The sequence below is a fragment of the Schistocerca gregaria genome, chromosome 10 (assembly GCF_023897955.1).
Source record: "Schistocerca gregaria isolate iqSchGreg1 chromosome 10, iqSchGreg1.2, whole genome shotgun sequence".
Classification (NCBI taxonomy): Eukaryota; Metazoa; Arthropoda; class Insecta; order Orthoptera; family Acrididae; genus Schistocerca; species Schistocerca gregaria.
The window spans coordinates 219,285,314-219,300,378 of NC_064929.1; the positions used below are offsets into that span (position 1 = coordinate 219,285,314).

Consider the following 15,065-nt stretch of genomic DNA (forward strand, 5'->3'; position numbering starts at 1 on the left):
ATAAAATGAGCTCTACTGTAAAAAATACACTGTTGTCCATTAGACTGTAACACCAAGAAGTGTAGCGAATTACAAAATTCTACTATAAAAAAACAGTCACAGCTTGCAAAATGCTTTTCATTAACTCGAGAATGACACACTTCACCTGGACAGAGTGTCATCAGGTTACCTCAAAATATGAGGGCAATAACATTACATTCTGTGTGGTCCTATTCCAGACTGCCATATAAGTGAAATAAGCTTGAATAACTCATCGAGTAAAATTATATAGAGGAACATTATGTAGTTAGTGTTGAAAAAATCAGAAATTTTCTGTCAAAAGCAAAGTCAAGAAAGCACGATATCGAATAAAATGTACTAAAAGGCAACCGATAAAGAAAAAAAATATTACAAATTAATGAAATAAAATCGTCGGGATCAGGCACGAGAAGAGAATGAAGGAGAAACCGAAAAATGGATATTAAGGAATGTGTCCTATGCCACAGCTAAACTCTTTTGTGGTCAAAATATAAGAACAGTGTATACCACCTCTAACAACACCCAATATCAATACAATCATAATGAGTGTCCCCATAAAGATAAATATGCTGCTCTGGTATGTACATGCTCACCTGCTATGAATGTCAAGCAGCTTATATTGGCCCAAAGGGATGGGCTTTTAAAACTAGGTTTCAGAAGGACATAGGAACTTAGGGGTTTTGCTCCACGCTCCCAAAGGACAGAGGCTCAATCCGCTCAAAGAGAAAGAAATTGTTAAAGTTCACACGGTACGAAAGATATGTTACTCAATAACCAGATATCAGGCAAAAACCAGGTTCTCTCATGATTTTATGTTTCCCATTTTTAAACAATTTGTTGGTTTTAGCTTTTTATTACCAGCATCTTGGTCACTTGTCATGTGTATGCAGTTGTATTATATCTTTTTAGCATTGTTATGTTTTAGCTATTACATATTTTATTTCTTATTCTTTCACACTGCTTTTGAGCAAAAGGGTTTTCTGTGCCTCTGCACAACGCTTTTGATCTAGGACAACCTGCATTGTGTATATTCCCATATACTCTTTATTTATTTCTTCATTTATCCATTACTATTTGAATTTTATGCCCACTGTTATTACGCTGCACACTCAAAAGGCAGTGCCACGTGGCAACTGTCATTACTACTAGCCTCCTGTCATTCGTACGTATACACTATATGCGTACAGACGGGCCTCCGGGGCCGTTTTAGCATACAGTTACGTTTAGAGTCTGTGTGCGAGGTCCCGTTCTGCTCTGCTGTGCCTGTCGTGCCTCCGCGAGGTACTACGCATTTTGTACTTCGTTGGTGTTTAATATTTGTTTCCGTTCAGGTTGCCTTTTACTCCATTTTATTCGGCGTCTGCCTTCTTGACAAATGCTTTTTGGCAGAAAATCTCTGATATTTCAATGTTACATTATGTTTGTGTATATAATTTTATTCGATTGTATTTTGAAACTTATTTTGATTTTACAACAATCCAGAAAGGACCACACCACATTTACTGTAATGTTTTCGTCCCCTTATATTTTCAGACAACCTGAGGATGCCTTATCTGTGCAAAATTAGTCATTCTCGAGTTAATTCAGAACACTGCAACCTACAACTGTTTTTTAAATAGTAACAATAGAAGGTTGCTCTGCAACCACACCAACACGGAATGATATAATTTTTAACAAAATTTTCTTCTTTGTGGGTAAAGAGTACAGTGGGATAGCGTGCACGTCACCCTGTGTCATTCTACATTAGAGTTCACTCACTGAGTGGCTGCAAAGTGCTGAAGCACCAGTCTCTCGGCTACTCGTGACTGGACATTTATTTGAAGAGTGAGGCTCGTTTAAAACATTCCGGTCGAGGCGACTGTCGAACACTTCTGGCACCGAGGCAGATCGGGACGGCACGAGCGACGTGTCGCCTTAAGTTATCTTCTCGAAAGGTACCGTCACAGAGACCTTGATGGTACAGCACAGTACTCGTTAAAAATTTAACGGCCACCAAAAAAATTACTGGCTATGCCAAATGAAGGTGAACATGTCGTGTAGCCAGCAGCACCCGGTGCCATCACACTGGGTACTTCTATTGCCACGTACCGGCCCACTTCCTCACTCGAGGTACGTGACACGTGCCTTTTTTTATGCCTGTTACACCGTCTTCACTAGGTTGCAATTTTGTATGCAGTCTTCACTGTGTTACAAGTTTAATTGCCAGCTTTGTACTAGTACAATATACATCACTCACACATTTCCTACAGAGAATTTGAGTTAAGCAATTGTTAATTTGCTAAGGAGAGCAAAATTATATAAAACAGAATATCCCCACTATCACTTCAACCGTAAAAGATGCAGTTACAGAACAGTTCAACTTTGCTTCCCCCCCCCCCCCCCCCTTTCATAACACAGATATATGTTTGAGGTGAATTTTTAGACTGGAACTGTCCTGATTTCTGTAGTATCATTCCCGTGCGTTTCTGTCATCGTTCTTAATGGAACACTTTTTGTGGGAACAAGTATGTTCAGCTGTGTCCATTTTCCATTAAAAAGAATGTAAATATTTCTCTCATTTTTAATATGTTTACACTGAACCAATCCTATTAACTGAGACAATACTTACGCAAATAAGAAACTCAGATTGTTGAACATTTACAAGTGAGAATTAATGACTTTTTCCTTAAGCACTCCGGCACCTCAATTTGAATTTCTTGAACATGTGAAGACATCAGTCCCCCAGTATTTTATGATCAAACAGTATTAACGGTGTTGTTGTTATTGTGGACCGCAAGCTGTCTTGTGCAATTTATCTCGACATAACTACTGCCCTCTAGACCTACTGTAATTCCTTAATGCCTCCGGGTGTGCCATTATCAACTGATATCTTTATTTTAGTCAAATTGTAACAAAAAGCTCTTCCCTTCCCAATTCAACTTAATACCTCTAAATCAGAAACTCAATCTACCCACCCAATCTTCAGCATTCTTTGGTAAAACAGTATTTCTAAAGCTTCTATTCTCCTCTCCTCAGTACTTTTTATTGTCCACCTTTTACTTCTATATGAGGCCACACACCAGATAAAAACTTTCAAAAAAATTGTGCCAAAACATTTAAACTTATATACCAATCTGCATTTGCTGCCCAAATAGCAAAACTGATCTGCTACTTTTAGCGTTCCACTTCCTGATCTAATTTTCACAGCATCACCTTATTTAACTCCCTCAGCATCGCCTTATTTAACTACAATCCATCACGCTTGTTTACTTTTGTTGTCGATCATCTTATATCTTCTTTTCAAGATATTATCCAACCTCTGCTGCCTCTGACAGAATTACAATGTTATCAGCAAACCTCAAAGTTTTTACTTCTTCTCCCTGAACTTCAACAACCATTACAAATTTATCCTTCTTTCCTTCACTGCTTGTGTAATACACAGATTGAACAATATAGAGAACAGCCTGTAACTCTTTCTCACTCCCTTCTCAACCATCGCTACCTCTTCACATCCTTTGAGTCTTACAACTGTAGTCCAGTTCCTGTAAAAGTTGTAGATAATCTTTCACTCTCCGTACTTTATTCAGGATTTCAACTGATATAGATGTAGGTCTGCATTTGTTTAACTTGCCCTGCACATTCCTATATTTCTTCAGAAACCAATCGACGAGGTCAGCAAGCTCTTCATCTCCAGGATTGGTCTCTACAAACAAACTTTTCCATTCTTCTGTAAATGATACACGTTGGTATTTTACAACTGTGACTTATTTAGCTGACGGTTCAGTGATAACCACATACGTATTAGCTACTAGAGAATCCCTCTTTCAGTACCGTGTCAAATTGTTCTCGCATATCCTATCTCCGATTTCACCTTCATCTACCTCCTCTTCCCTTTGCAGAATGTCTTCAAATAGTACTAACTAGTAACAAAAGCTGTGGTTTTGAGAACTGTTCATTATTTTCTCATCGACACGAGAAACCGAAACTCTACCTAAGGAATACGACTACACACATTCTCGACGTGCAGTGCGACACGCTCGCCTTACCCCCGGATGGTACTTGCAGCTGGGTGGCGGTTGTCCAGAGTGGGGCTCCGCCTTCGGCTGGTAGAGGAGCTGCTGCTGCGGCTGCGGGGGCGGCTGGTGGTGGGGGTGTTGGTGGGGAAGATGCGGCACCTGCGACACCAGCCGGTCCACATCCGCCGGCTCCGTCTTCACTGTCACTGCAGGCGGGTACTGCCCAACACAGAGAGGGCGGTCCTGGCATATGAACACTCGACTACTGTTACAGTTTGATAAGCGACTGTGTTCTACGACAGACACCGTCGCTAGTGAGAGTCGGGGTTACTGTCGTGTTTCACTACCTATTAGACAATCAACTATACAACTAAAAATGAAGACCTTTGTACAAAATCTTAAATCTCTGACAGTTCTTCACCGATTGCTTGGAATTTTTGACACAGTGCATGTATTTTTATATACCTACCAGAGCGCCACCTTAGAACATCTAAATATATGGGATACATAAACGGGGAACATTGTTACCAAAGTTCTTGACCAATTTACATCAAAATTCTACAGGACACTCTAATAAACATCCATACGGACTTAGGCTATATATTTTTAAACAATAATGTACAGGTTTTCTGTTAACCAAATGCCAGAAAGAAAATGTCTTATTGTGCTCCGCGGTGAAATTGTGCGGTTTTGTTTTCTTCCTCACCGTAGGTTCTAACTATGGCAGCAGGGCTTATGAGCTTAGATTAAAATACTGTGAAGGATTCTGAATTTGCGATAACAATAAACAAAGTTCAAGATCGGAGAGAAAGCTGGAGTAGACGGACAGAGGCAGGGACGAAATGAACAGGGAGGGGGGGTGGCATATGGTGGGGGAGGGGGGGAATCAGAAAGTATATCGAATCCCCATGCACATTTAGCAACTGCAAAGGAATGCTGGGTTCACCGATTCTGGAATAAAAATGATACTCTTTCCTTCATGGGGGACCACAGTCATACAGAACTTTCTGAAAGAAATTTCTGTCATTTGGTCGTTAACTGTTCATTTATTTTACATTATCATGATTCAGCTTGTGAGCCATTCTCCAGTGCAAGATGAAACATTAAAATATATGTGACCTGTCTGTCACATGTCGTCATCGCAAAAACATATTTCTGGTCTTATAAACGAGTCGTCATATCACGTATAGAAGAAATGTAGTATGGCTGACACTGTGCACAGTGAAAAAGCATTAACACAGTATGACATAATTAACAGTCAGTATATTTCTGCGATATGTTAACATCAGTTGACAAATAGACATGACAAATGGAGACTGTAGGAATATACTGAGAGTTAAATATATCATACTGTGTATTAATGGTTTTTCACTGCGTACAACGTCAGCCATAATATGTATCTTCAATACACATGGTGTCCCATTTATTTTGACCACACTAAGTAACTGTTTGCCCAGATGCGAATTATAAAATGTTTCAAGCAAATGTTCTTTAGCCGTCAGGGGGACATCAATCAGCATGATTACCTTCGTCATAGCTTTGCTTTTTACAAAGATACGAACAACATTATGACTTTTTAAAATAGCACCCTGTATCTTTTATTCGCTAATTCCTTTCCTCTCCTAAGGATCTATTCAGAAATTTGTCACAGTGTACCATTCACTGAAACACGACGTTATTAATTAAATAACACAACGTTGACGTTGTCGCTCCAAGCACTTCGTGCAGGTACTCGGGGTAATGGAACACATCCATGTGCTGACATTGACATAGGCCAAATATAAACATAAGTAGAATGCAGACCCGTTATTCCGTCAACCATCGTCAGTTGAAGAGTGGTGTGAGTAGAATGAACACCAACAAAGAGAATGTAAGTTAGCACAACAGTAATCGCAATACTCTCTCTCTCTCTCTCTCTCTCTCTCTCTCTCTCTCTCTCTCTCTCTCTCTCTCTGTCTTTTTTTAAGCTGCATCAACATAAAGCTTCTTTTATTGTTATTGTTGAAGGTAGGCGAAATGCTACGCAGGCGGCAGACAATAAACCATCTTCCCGACTGATGTTATCTCGTCTTGTGATGTTTAGGGAAACGGGAAGTTTCGACTCACGACAACGCGATCATCGTAACACTCCCACAGGTGAAGCTGCTGAAGTTACCGTTCCCACTTCTGTTGCTATGAATCCACATGTGAGCACACGACAGCTTGAACACGAGTTTGGCATTCCTAAAACCAGTGTACATTGGATTGTTACACGTCACCGGTTCCATCCTTACCACGTACACCTACATTGAGAATTGTACGGGAATGATTTCCAGAATCATGTACAGTTCTGTCAGTGGACACAGCAGCAAATCCTCACCAACCCGAACTACTTCTCCAATCTTCTAATTACCAATGAATGTTCCTTCTCAATCAAAGGACAGGTAAATACAAGGAACACGAATTACTGGTCCAGTGACAACCCATGATGGCTTAGACAGGTGAAACATCAGTGTCAATGGAGAGTTAATGTCTGGTGAGGGATGCTTGGAACTACAATTATTGGTCCTTATTTCATCAACGGTACAGCGTATGCCAACTTCCTAAGATGAATTCCTCCTCTTCTTCTGGTGAAGTGCCGCTAAGAAGCAGAATGCATATCTGGTATCAACACGATGCACGTCCAGCACATAATGCCATGCGTGCGTGTCATGTTCTGAACCGAAGGTATCTTGCCAGATGGATTGGTCGAGGAGGAACAGGTACTTGGCCTATTAGGTCTCCTGATTTAAACACTCTGGACTTTTTTCTTTGGGGACGCAGTAAAGAGGTTGTCTATCGCGATATCCCAACAACTTCAGAGGACATGCAGGAATGCACTGTGCTTGTTTGTAATTCTCTTCAGCAGGCATCACTGGAAGCAGTAAATAATTCTTTCTTTCAACGATTGCACCAGTGTATCGGTGTCCAGGGTCACCACTTTGAGAACCTTTGTATGTTCTACTCCATGTCAATGGTACAGCAGAGTCAAAGTTAATTTTGTGTTATGTTTTTACTTGGTTTTCATTTGTTTTCTGACAACTCCATTTAGTGGACGCGTTTGTGATCCCAGGCTCATAGTCAATGTTGTTTTATGTAATTGATAATGTTGTGTTTCAGTGAATGGTACACTATGGTTCACTTTTGAATAGGTCTTTTGGACAGGAAATGAATTACTGAAAAAAAAGTACAAGGTACCATTTAAAAAAGTCATACCGCTGTTCACATCTTTGTAAAAAGCAAAGCTACAACAAAGGCAATCGAGCTGATTGATGTCCTCCTGATGGCTGAAGAACATTTGCTTGAAACAATTTGCATCTTGACAAACATTATTTAATTTCCCCCTATATTGCATTTCAAATTCCTCTGAATAATTTGTCACACTGTCTTGTCGAGTGGAGGGGCGGCTAGTAAACCTCCGAAACATTTATCCCTCTAATTTCCCCCAGGCAGCTTAATTCCCCCTAAATTTACGAGGAAATCCCCCAACTTGGCAACACTTCCTTGTAGAAAGAGCAGTGCTAATCACTTTGCTAGGAACGACTATCGACTCCTCCTTGTCCACAATAATTTTACGATTGCACTGATGTTACCAGAAGTGGAGGAGAATTGGCACCGGTTGAGAGATATTCATTTGCCTCCGAACGCTGCCAACGATAAGTTCCTCACTTCCTCGTAGATACGAAGCGCGAGCTATGGCTACTGCTGCTCCCGACAGCCATCGCACGAATCTTCCAAGTTAACATAGAAGAGTAGCAGCCATACATTGTCCTCCACCGATACATCGAAGGGGCAGGATTTTCAAGTAGTAAGGAAAGTATTGAAACTGCTCTGAAAATCGGGAGATTGGTCTTCACTGTTGGGAGATCGCGAAGAACGGGAGAGTTGGCCTGTCTGTCTACTCGTTAAGAGACGTAATATTATGTTTAAAAATTAACACACTACAACAATTATTACATTTAGAAACAGTGTGTTTGTCCTTGACAAGTATACAGATACACACAGTATATTCTTAGACAAACTTTACACACAATTTCAAAATTTACAAAATTCTTTTCTCGCTTGCAACAGCCACGAAATGATGAAAAGAAAGAGGTTTATCACTTATTACATTCTCGCCGTTCACACACTCGAACTTCGGCATCAGATACGGTGACATTTATTATTTTTTACTACCGACAATATTTGCTGAAAGTATCTACACACGGCGTGCCCATGATAAACGGTCAATAATCAGAGAAATTACAAGAATGATGGTTCAGAGCAAAAGGGTCCGGCAAATATGGGCTCTAAAATGTATACATTAAGAGCTATGAGCACTTGTTCAGTAGAAGAGATGTGTTTCACATCAGCAAAGGTGAGCAAGTCCTCATAGCTCTTAAGGTATGCTTTTTTGAGCCCTTTTTCACTAGATTATTTATTTATTTATACTATTATTATCACTTACATCACAGAAGTTTAATATTAAATGTTAACTCATTTGTAAAGTAATAAGATGTTCGAAGATGTTCTACACAAGGCAGTACAACTTTTTAAAGAATCGGTGGTTTACTGGTCCTATACATGATGTATCTCAGATTTTTGTAGGCGGCTGAAAGAAAGTTTTAATCCCGTGTCTGCGTAAGATGTGTACAATTTACTCAATATTCCTTTATATAAGATGAGGTGTGTCATTTGTTGCTATTGTGTTGTATTGTGACAACAACTTTGACTAAAGGATTCACTCTGCAATGGGCGGAAGTAGGCACCTGATATTTAGAGACTGTACAGAAGTATGTCCTGTACAGTACACAACACTACATGATTTACATCTGTACAAGTCAGTTACCTTTATGGCAATTGGTCATTTTACTAATGAGGATAACAGTGGATCCTGTCATAAGATTGGATTAGCAAAGAGAATTAATGTGACAAGTGCACCGAGAACATTTAATATGACTAATCTCTTGTGAGAGACGTGGTGGTCGTATAACTTTCCACATCTCAGTGACAGCAAAACTGCTTTATTTGGCAAGTGAAGTAAGCTAAGGGCACCACACACATTACTTTATGGATAAGACAATGGTCTCTGTGATTACTTAGAATATTTTAACTAAATTAATTAATTAATTAATTTTGACCCATAAGGTATGTAAGGAGTTATTCAAATGAAGTATCACAACATACAGCAAACAGCACAGAACCAGGCAAACACTGACAAAACAGTAAAATACACAAACACAGAGTTAATAAAATAGAAAGAAACTTCCACATGGGAAAAATATATTAAAAACAAAGATTCCAAGACTTACCAAGCGGGAAAGCGCCGGCAGACAGGCACATGAACAAAACACACAAACACACACACAGAATTACTAGCTTTCGCAACCGATGGTTGCTTCTTCAGGAAGGAGAGGGAAAGACGAAAGGATGTGGGTTTTAAGGGAGAGGGTAAGGAGTCATTCCAATCCCGGGAGCGGAAAGACTTCCCTTAGGGGAAAAAAAAGGACAGGTGTACACTCGCACACACACACACACACATATCCATCTGCACATACACAGACACAAGCAGACATATTTAAAGGCCTAATATGTCTATATGTGCGGATGGACACGCGTGCGCGCGTGTGCGAGCGCACACCCGTCCTTCCTCCTCCCCCAAGGGAAGTCCCTCCGCTCCCGGGACTGGAACGACTCCCCACCCTCTCCCACAAAACCCACATCCCCCCGTCCCTCCCTCTCCCTCCTGAAGAAGCAACCATCGGTCGCGAAAGCCAATAACTCTGTGTGTGTGACCCGTTCATGTGTCTGTCCGCCGGCGCCCCCCCCGCCCGGCAAGTCCCGGAATCCTTGTTTCTAATATATTTTTCCCATGTGGAAGTTTCTTTCTATTTTATTTACATTATATATATATATATATATATATATATATATATATATATATATATATATATATATATATATATATATATATATATATTAAAAACAAAGATTCCAAGACCCACCAAGCGGGAAAGCGCCGGCAGACAGGCACATGAATAAAACACACAAACACACACACACCCAGAACTACGAGCCCCCGCAACCGGCAGCCGCCTCGTCAGGAAAGAGGGAAGGAGAGGGAAAAACGAAAGGATGTGGGCTTTAAGGGAGAGGGCAAGGAGTCACCCCAATCCCGGGAGCGGAAAGACCTCCCTCAGGGGAAAAAAAGGACAGGTGCACACTCGCACACACACACACACACACACACACACACATCCATCCGCACATACACAGACACAAGCAGACATATTTAAAGGCAAAGAGTAAGGGCAGAGATGTCAGTCGAGGCGGAAGTACAGAGGCAAAGAAGTTGTTGAAAGACAGGTGAGGTATGAGCGGCGGCAACTTGAAATTAGCGGAGGTTGAGGCCTGGCGGATATCGAGAAGAGAGGATATACTGAAGGGCGAGTTCCCATCTCCGGAGTTCGGATAGATTGGTGTTGGTGGGAAGTATCCAGATAACTCGGACGGTGTAACACTGTGCCAAGATGTGCTGGCCGTGCATCAAGGCATGTTTAGCCACAGGGTGATCCTCATTACCAACAAACACTGTCTGCCTGTGTCCATTCATGCGAATGGACAGTTTGTTGCTGGTCATTCCCACATAGAAAGCATCACAGTGCAGGCAGGTCAGTTGGTAAATCACGTGGGTGCTTTCACATCTGGCTCTCCCTTTGATCGTGTACACCTTCCGGGTTACAGGACTGGAGTAGGTGGTGGTGGGAGGGTGCATAGGACAGGTTTTACACCGGGGGCGGTTGCAAGGGTAGGAGCCAGAGGGTAGGGGAGGTGGTTTGGGGATTTCATAGGGATGAACCAAGAGGTTACGAAGGTTAGGTGGATGGCGGAAAGACACTCTTGGTGGAGTGGGGAGGATTTCATGAAGGATGGATCTCATTTCGGGGCAGGATTTTAGGAAGTCGTATCCCTGCTGGAGAGCCACATTCAAGGTCTGATCCAGTCCCGGGAAGTATTCTGTTACAAGTGGGGCACTTTTGGGGTTCTTCTGTGAGAGATTCTGGGTTTGAGGGGATGAGGAAGTGGCTCTGGTTATCTGCTTCTGTACCAGGTTGGGAGGGTAGTTGCGGGATGCGAAAGCTGTTTCCAGGTTGTTGGTGTAATGGTCGAGGGATTCAGGACTGGAGCAGATTCGTTTGCCACGAAGGCCTAGGCTGTAGGGAAGGGACCGTTTGATATGGAATGGGTGGCAGCTGTCATAATGGAGGTACTGTTGCTTGTTGGTGGGTTTGATGTGGACGGATGTGTGCAGCTGGCCATTGGACAGATGGAGGTCAACGTCTAGGAAAGTGGCATGGGATTTGGAGTAGGACCAGGTGAATCTGATGGAACCAAAGGAGTTGAGGTTGGAGAGGAAATTCTGGAGTTGTTCTTCACTGTGAGTCCAGATCATGAAGATGTCATCAATAAATCTGTACCAAACTTTGGGTTGGCAGGCTTGGGTAACCAAGAAGGCTTCCTCTAAGCGACCCATAAATAGGTTGGCATACGAGGGGGCCATCCTGGTACCCATGGCTGTTCCCTTTAATTGTTGGTATGTCTGGCCTTCAAAAGTGAAGAAGTTGTGGGTCAGGATGAAGCTGGCTAAGGTGACGAGGAAAGAGGTTTTAGGTAGGGTGGCAGGTGATCGGCGTGAAAGGAAGTGCTCCGGTGCAGCGAGGCCCTGGACGTGCGGGATATTTGTGTATAGGGAAGTGGCATCAATGGTTACAAGGATGGTTTCCGGGGGTAACAGACTGGGCACGGATTCCAGGCGTTCGAGAAAGTGGTTGGTGTCTTTGATGAAGGATGGGAGACTGCATGTAATGGGTTGAAGGTGTTGATCTACGTAGGCAGAGATACGTTCTGTGGGGGCTTGGTAACCAGCTACAATGGGGCGGCCAGGATGTTTGGGTTTGTGAATTTTAGGAAGTAGGTAGAAGGTAGGAGTGCGAGGTGTCGGTGGGGTGAGGAGTTTGATGGAGTCAGGTGAAAGGTTTTGTAGGGGGCCTAAGGTTCTGAGGATTCCTTGAAGCTCCGCCTGGACATCAGGAATGGGATTACCTCGGCAAACTTTGTATGTAGAGTTGTCTGAAAGCTGACGCAGTCCCTCAGCCACATACTCCTGACGATCAAGTACCACGGTCGTGGAACCCTTGTCAGCCGGAAGAATGATGATGGATCGGTCAGCTTTCAGATCACGGATAGCCTGGGATTCGGCTGTGGTGATGTTGGGAGTAGGATTAAGGTTTTTCAAGAAAGATTGAGAGGCAAGGCTGGAAGTGAGAAATTCCTGGAAGGTTTGGAGAGGGAGATTTTGAGGAAGAGTAGGTGGGTCCCGCTGTGATGGAGGACGGAACTGTTGCAGGCAGGGTTCAATTTGGATAGTGTCTTGGGGAGTTGGATCATTAGGAGTGGGATCAGGATTGTTTTTCTTCGTGGCAAAGTGATATTTCCAGAAGAGACTACGAGTGTAGGACAGTAAATCCTTGACAAGGGCAGTTTGGTTGAACCTGGGAGTGGGGCTGAAGGTGAGGCCTTTGGATAGGACAGAGGTTTCGGATTGGTAGAGGGGTTTGGAGGAAAGGTTAACTACTGAATTGGGGTGTTGTGGTTCCAGATTGTGTTGACTAGAATTTTGAGGTGTTGGGGGGAGTGGAGCTGGAAGTGGGAGATTGAGTAGATGGGAGAGACTGGGTCTGTGTGCAATGAGAGGAGGTTGAGGTTTGTTGGAAAGGTTGTGGAGGGTGAGTGAGTTGCCTTTCCAGAGGTGGGAAACCAGGAGATTGGATAGTTTTTTGAGGTGGAGGGTGGCATGTTGTTCTAATTTGCGGTTGGCCTGTAGGAGGATGCTATGTACAGCCGGTGTGGATGTGGGAGAGGAAAGATTGAGGACTTTGATTTGGGATAGGAGTTGACGGGTGTGTTCATTGGCCGAGTCGATGTGTAGGTGAAGGATTAGGCGGGTGAGGGCTATGGATTGTGCTGTTTGGAACTGGTATAAGGACTGATGGAAAGAAGGATTGCAGCCAGAGATGGGAACTTTAAGTGTGAGGCCTTTGGGAGTAATGCCAAATGTCAGACAAGCCTGAGTAAATAAAATATGGGAGCGTAATCTGGCTAGGGTGAAGGCATGTTTGCGGAGGGAACTGGATCAGACCTTGAATGTGGCTCTCCAGCAGGGATACGACTTCCTAAAATCCTGCCCCGAAATGAGATCCATCCTTCATGAAATCCTCCCCACTCCACCAAGAGTGTCTTTCCGCCGTCCACCTAACCTTCGTAACCTCTTGGTTCATCCCTATGAAATCCCCAAACCACCTCCCCTACCCTCTGGCTCCTACCCTTGCAACCGCCCCCGGTGTAAAACCTGTCCTATGCACCCTCACACCACCACCTACTCCAGTCCTGTAACCCGGAAGGTGTACACGATCAAAGGGAGAGCCAGATGTGAAAGCACCCACGTGATTTACCAACTGACCTGCCTGCACTGTGATGCTTTCTATGTGGGAATGACCAGCAACAAACTGTCCATTCGCATGAATGGACACAGGCAGACAGTGTTTGTTGGTAATGAGGATCACCCTGTGGCTAAACATGCCTTGATGCACGGCCAGCACATCTTGGCACAGTGTTACACCGTCCGAGTTATCTGGATACTTCCCACCAACACCAACCTATCCGAACTCCGGAGATGGGAACTCGCCCTTCGCCCTTCAGTATATCCTCTCTTCTCGATATCCGCCAGGCCTCAACCTCCGCTAATTTCAAGTTGCCGCCGCTCATACCTCACCTGTCTTTCAACAACTTCTTTGCCTCTGTACTTCCGCCTCGACTGACATCTCTGCCCTTACTCTTTGCCTTTAAATATGTCTGCTTGTGTCTGTGTATGTGCAGATGGATGTGTGTGTGTGTGTGTGTGTGTGTGTGTGTGTGTGTGTGTGTGTGTGTGTGTGTGTGTGTGTGTGCGAGTGTGCACCTGTCCTTTTTTTCCCCTGAGGGAGGTCTTTCCGCTCCCGGGATTGGGGTGACTCCTTGCCCTCTCCCTTAAAGCCCACATCCTTTCGTTTTTCCCTCTCCTTCCCTCTTTCCTGACGAGGCGGCTGCCGGTTGCGGGGGCTCGTAGTTCTGTGTGTGTGTGTTTTGTTCATGTGCCTGTCTGCCGGCGCTTTCCCGCTTGGTAAGTCTTGGAATCAAACACAGAGTTAGGTTTAGACACAACTTATCATGTCCCGCAGGATGGCTCAGCAGCGTGATCAGTACTACTTTTAGCAATTAACATTTCAGTAGCAGAGGCTTTCCTTTACAAGAGTGTAGATGCTAGCTATCATAGTATTTCCTTGAAAACTGCTGGGGAACTGAATTTTCTGCCTCCTGAATAAATAATCTCCTTTCAATCCCTAGACATATTAATAACTGCCCCCCCCCCCCCCCCCCGCCCCCCTCCTCCCATTATATTCCTACCAACTAGCAACCAACTGTTTACAAGCAAATAAAGGAAATACCTTTCTTTTTCAAAGGATTACACAGCAAATTTAGGAAACAAAATACATCTGAAGGCCACACAGTATACCTGTTTCGGTGAATCCTCTTGCTTGATCGAAGGTTTTGCATAGCTGTGCACGAAAGTGGTCGCCGACTGTTGGTACGACAGTGGGGGTGGCGACGAGTCTTGCAGGTGGTATCGAGGTGACGGCGTCGTCGGCGTCCTTGCGACTGGTGGTGATCTGCTTTGAGTATCAGATAATAAAAAGTACATAAATCTCACTAAAGTGGAAATTTTTTAGGATGAGAATGAAAAACTAGCACTAATCATGAGAACATTCATAAGAATATTTATTATCAGTCAAAATTTCAGAAATGTATGAGTTACTAGTTCAAGGAGAAGTATAATTCTGGGTCGCAGTAGGGCATCCATACTGTAATAGGGGCAGGGGGCAGAACTCAGTTATTGACAAACTTCACTTGATAATGCTGCTTTAGTTATCTAATTAAATAATCAAATTTCTGATTTTT

The 15,065-nt window shown here is 43.3% G+C and overlaps 1 protein-coding gene across 11 annotated transcripts in view; it reads right to left on the reverse strand.

The window, feature by feature from the left end:
- The window catches only part of LOC126293165 (histone-lysine N-methyltransferase 2C-like), a 386,337-nt gene that overhangs the window by 107,492 nt on the left and 263,780 nt on the right, over nt 1–15,065 (reverse strand). For 9 of the 11 annotated variants that reach the window (XM_049986267.1, XM_049986260.1, XM_049986265.1 and 6 more), the window contains exons 56-57: nt 14,623–14,779; nt 4,044–4,232 (exon numbers count right to left, since the gene is read on the reverse strand). In XM_049986267.1, coding sequence (XP_049842224.1) covers nt 4,044–4,232; nt 14,623–14,779 — 346 coding nt within the window. The remainder of the gene's footprint in view (nt 1–4,043; nt 4,233–14,622; nt 14,780–15,065) is intronic. The other 2 variants (XM_049986270.1, XM_049986262.1) reach the window with 1 other exon arrangement.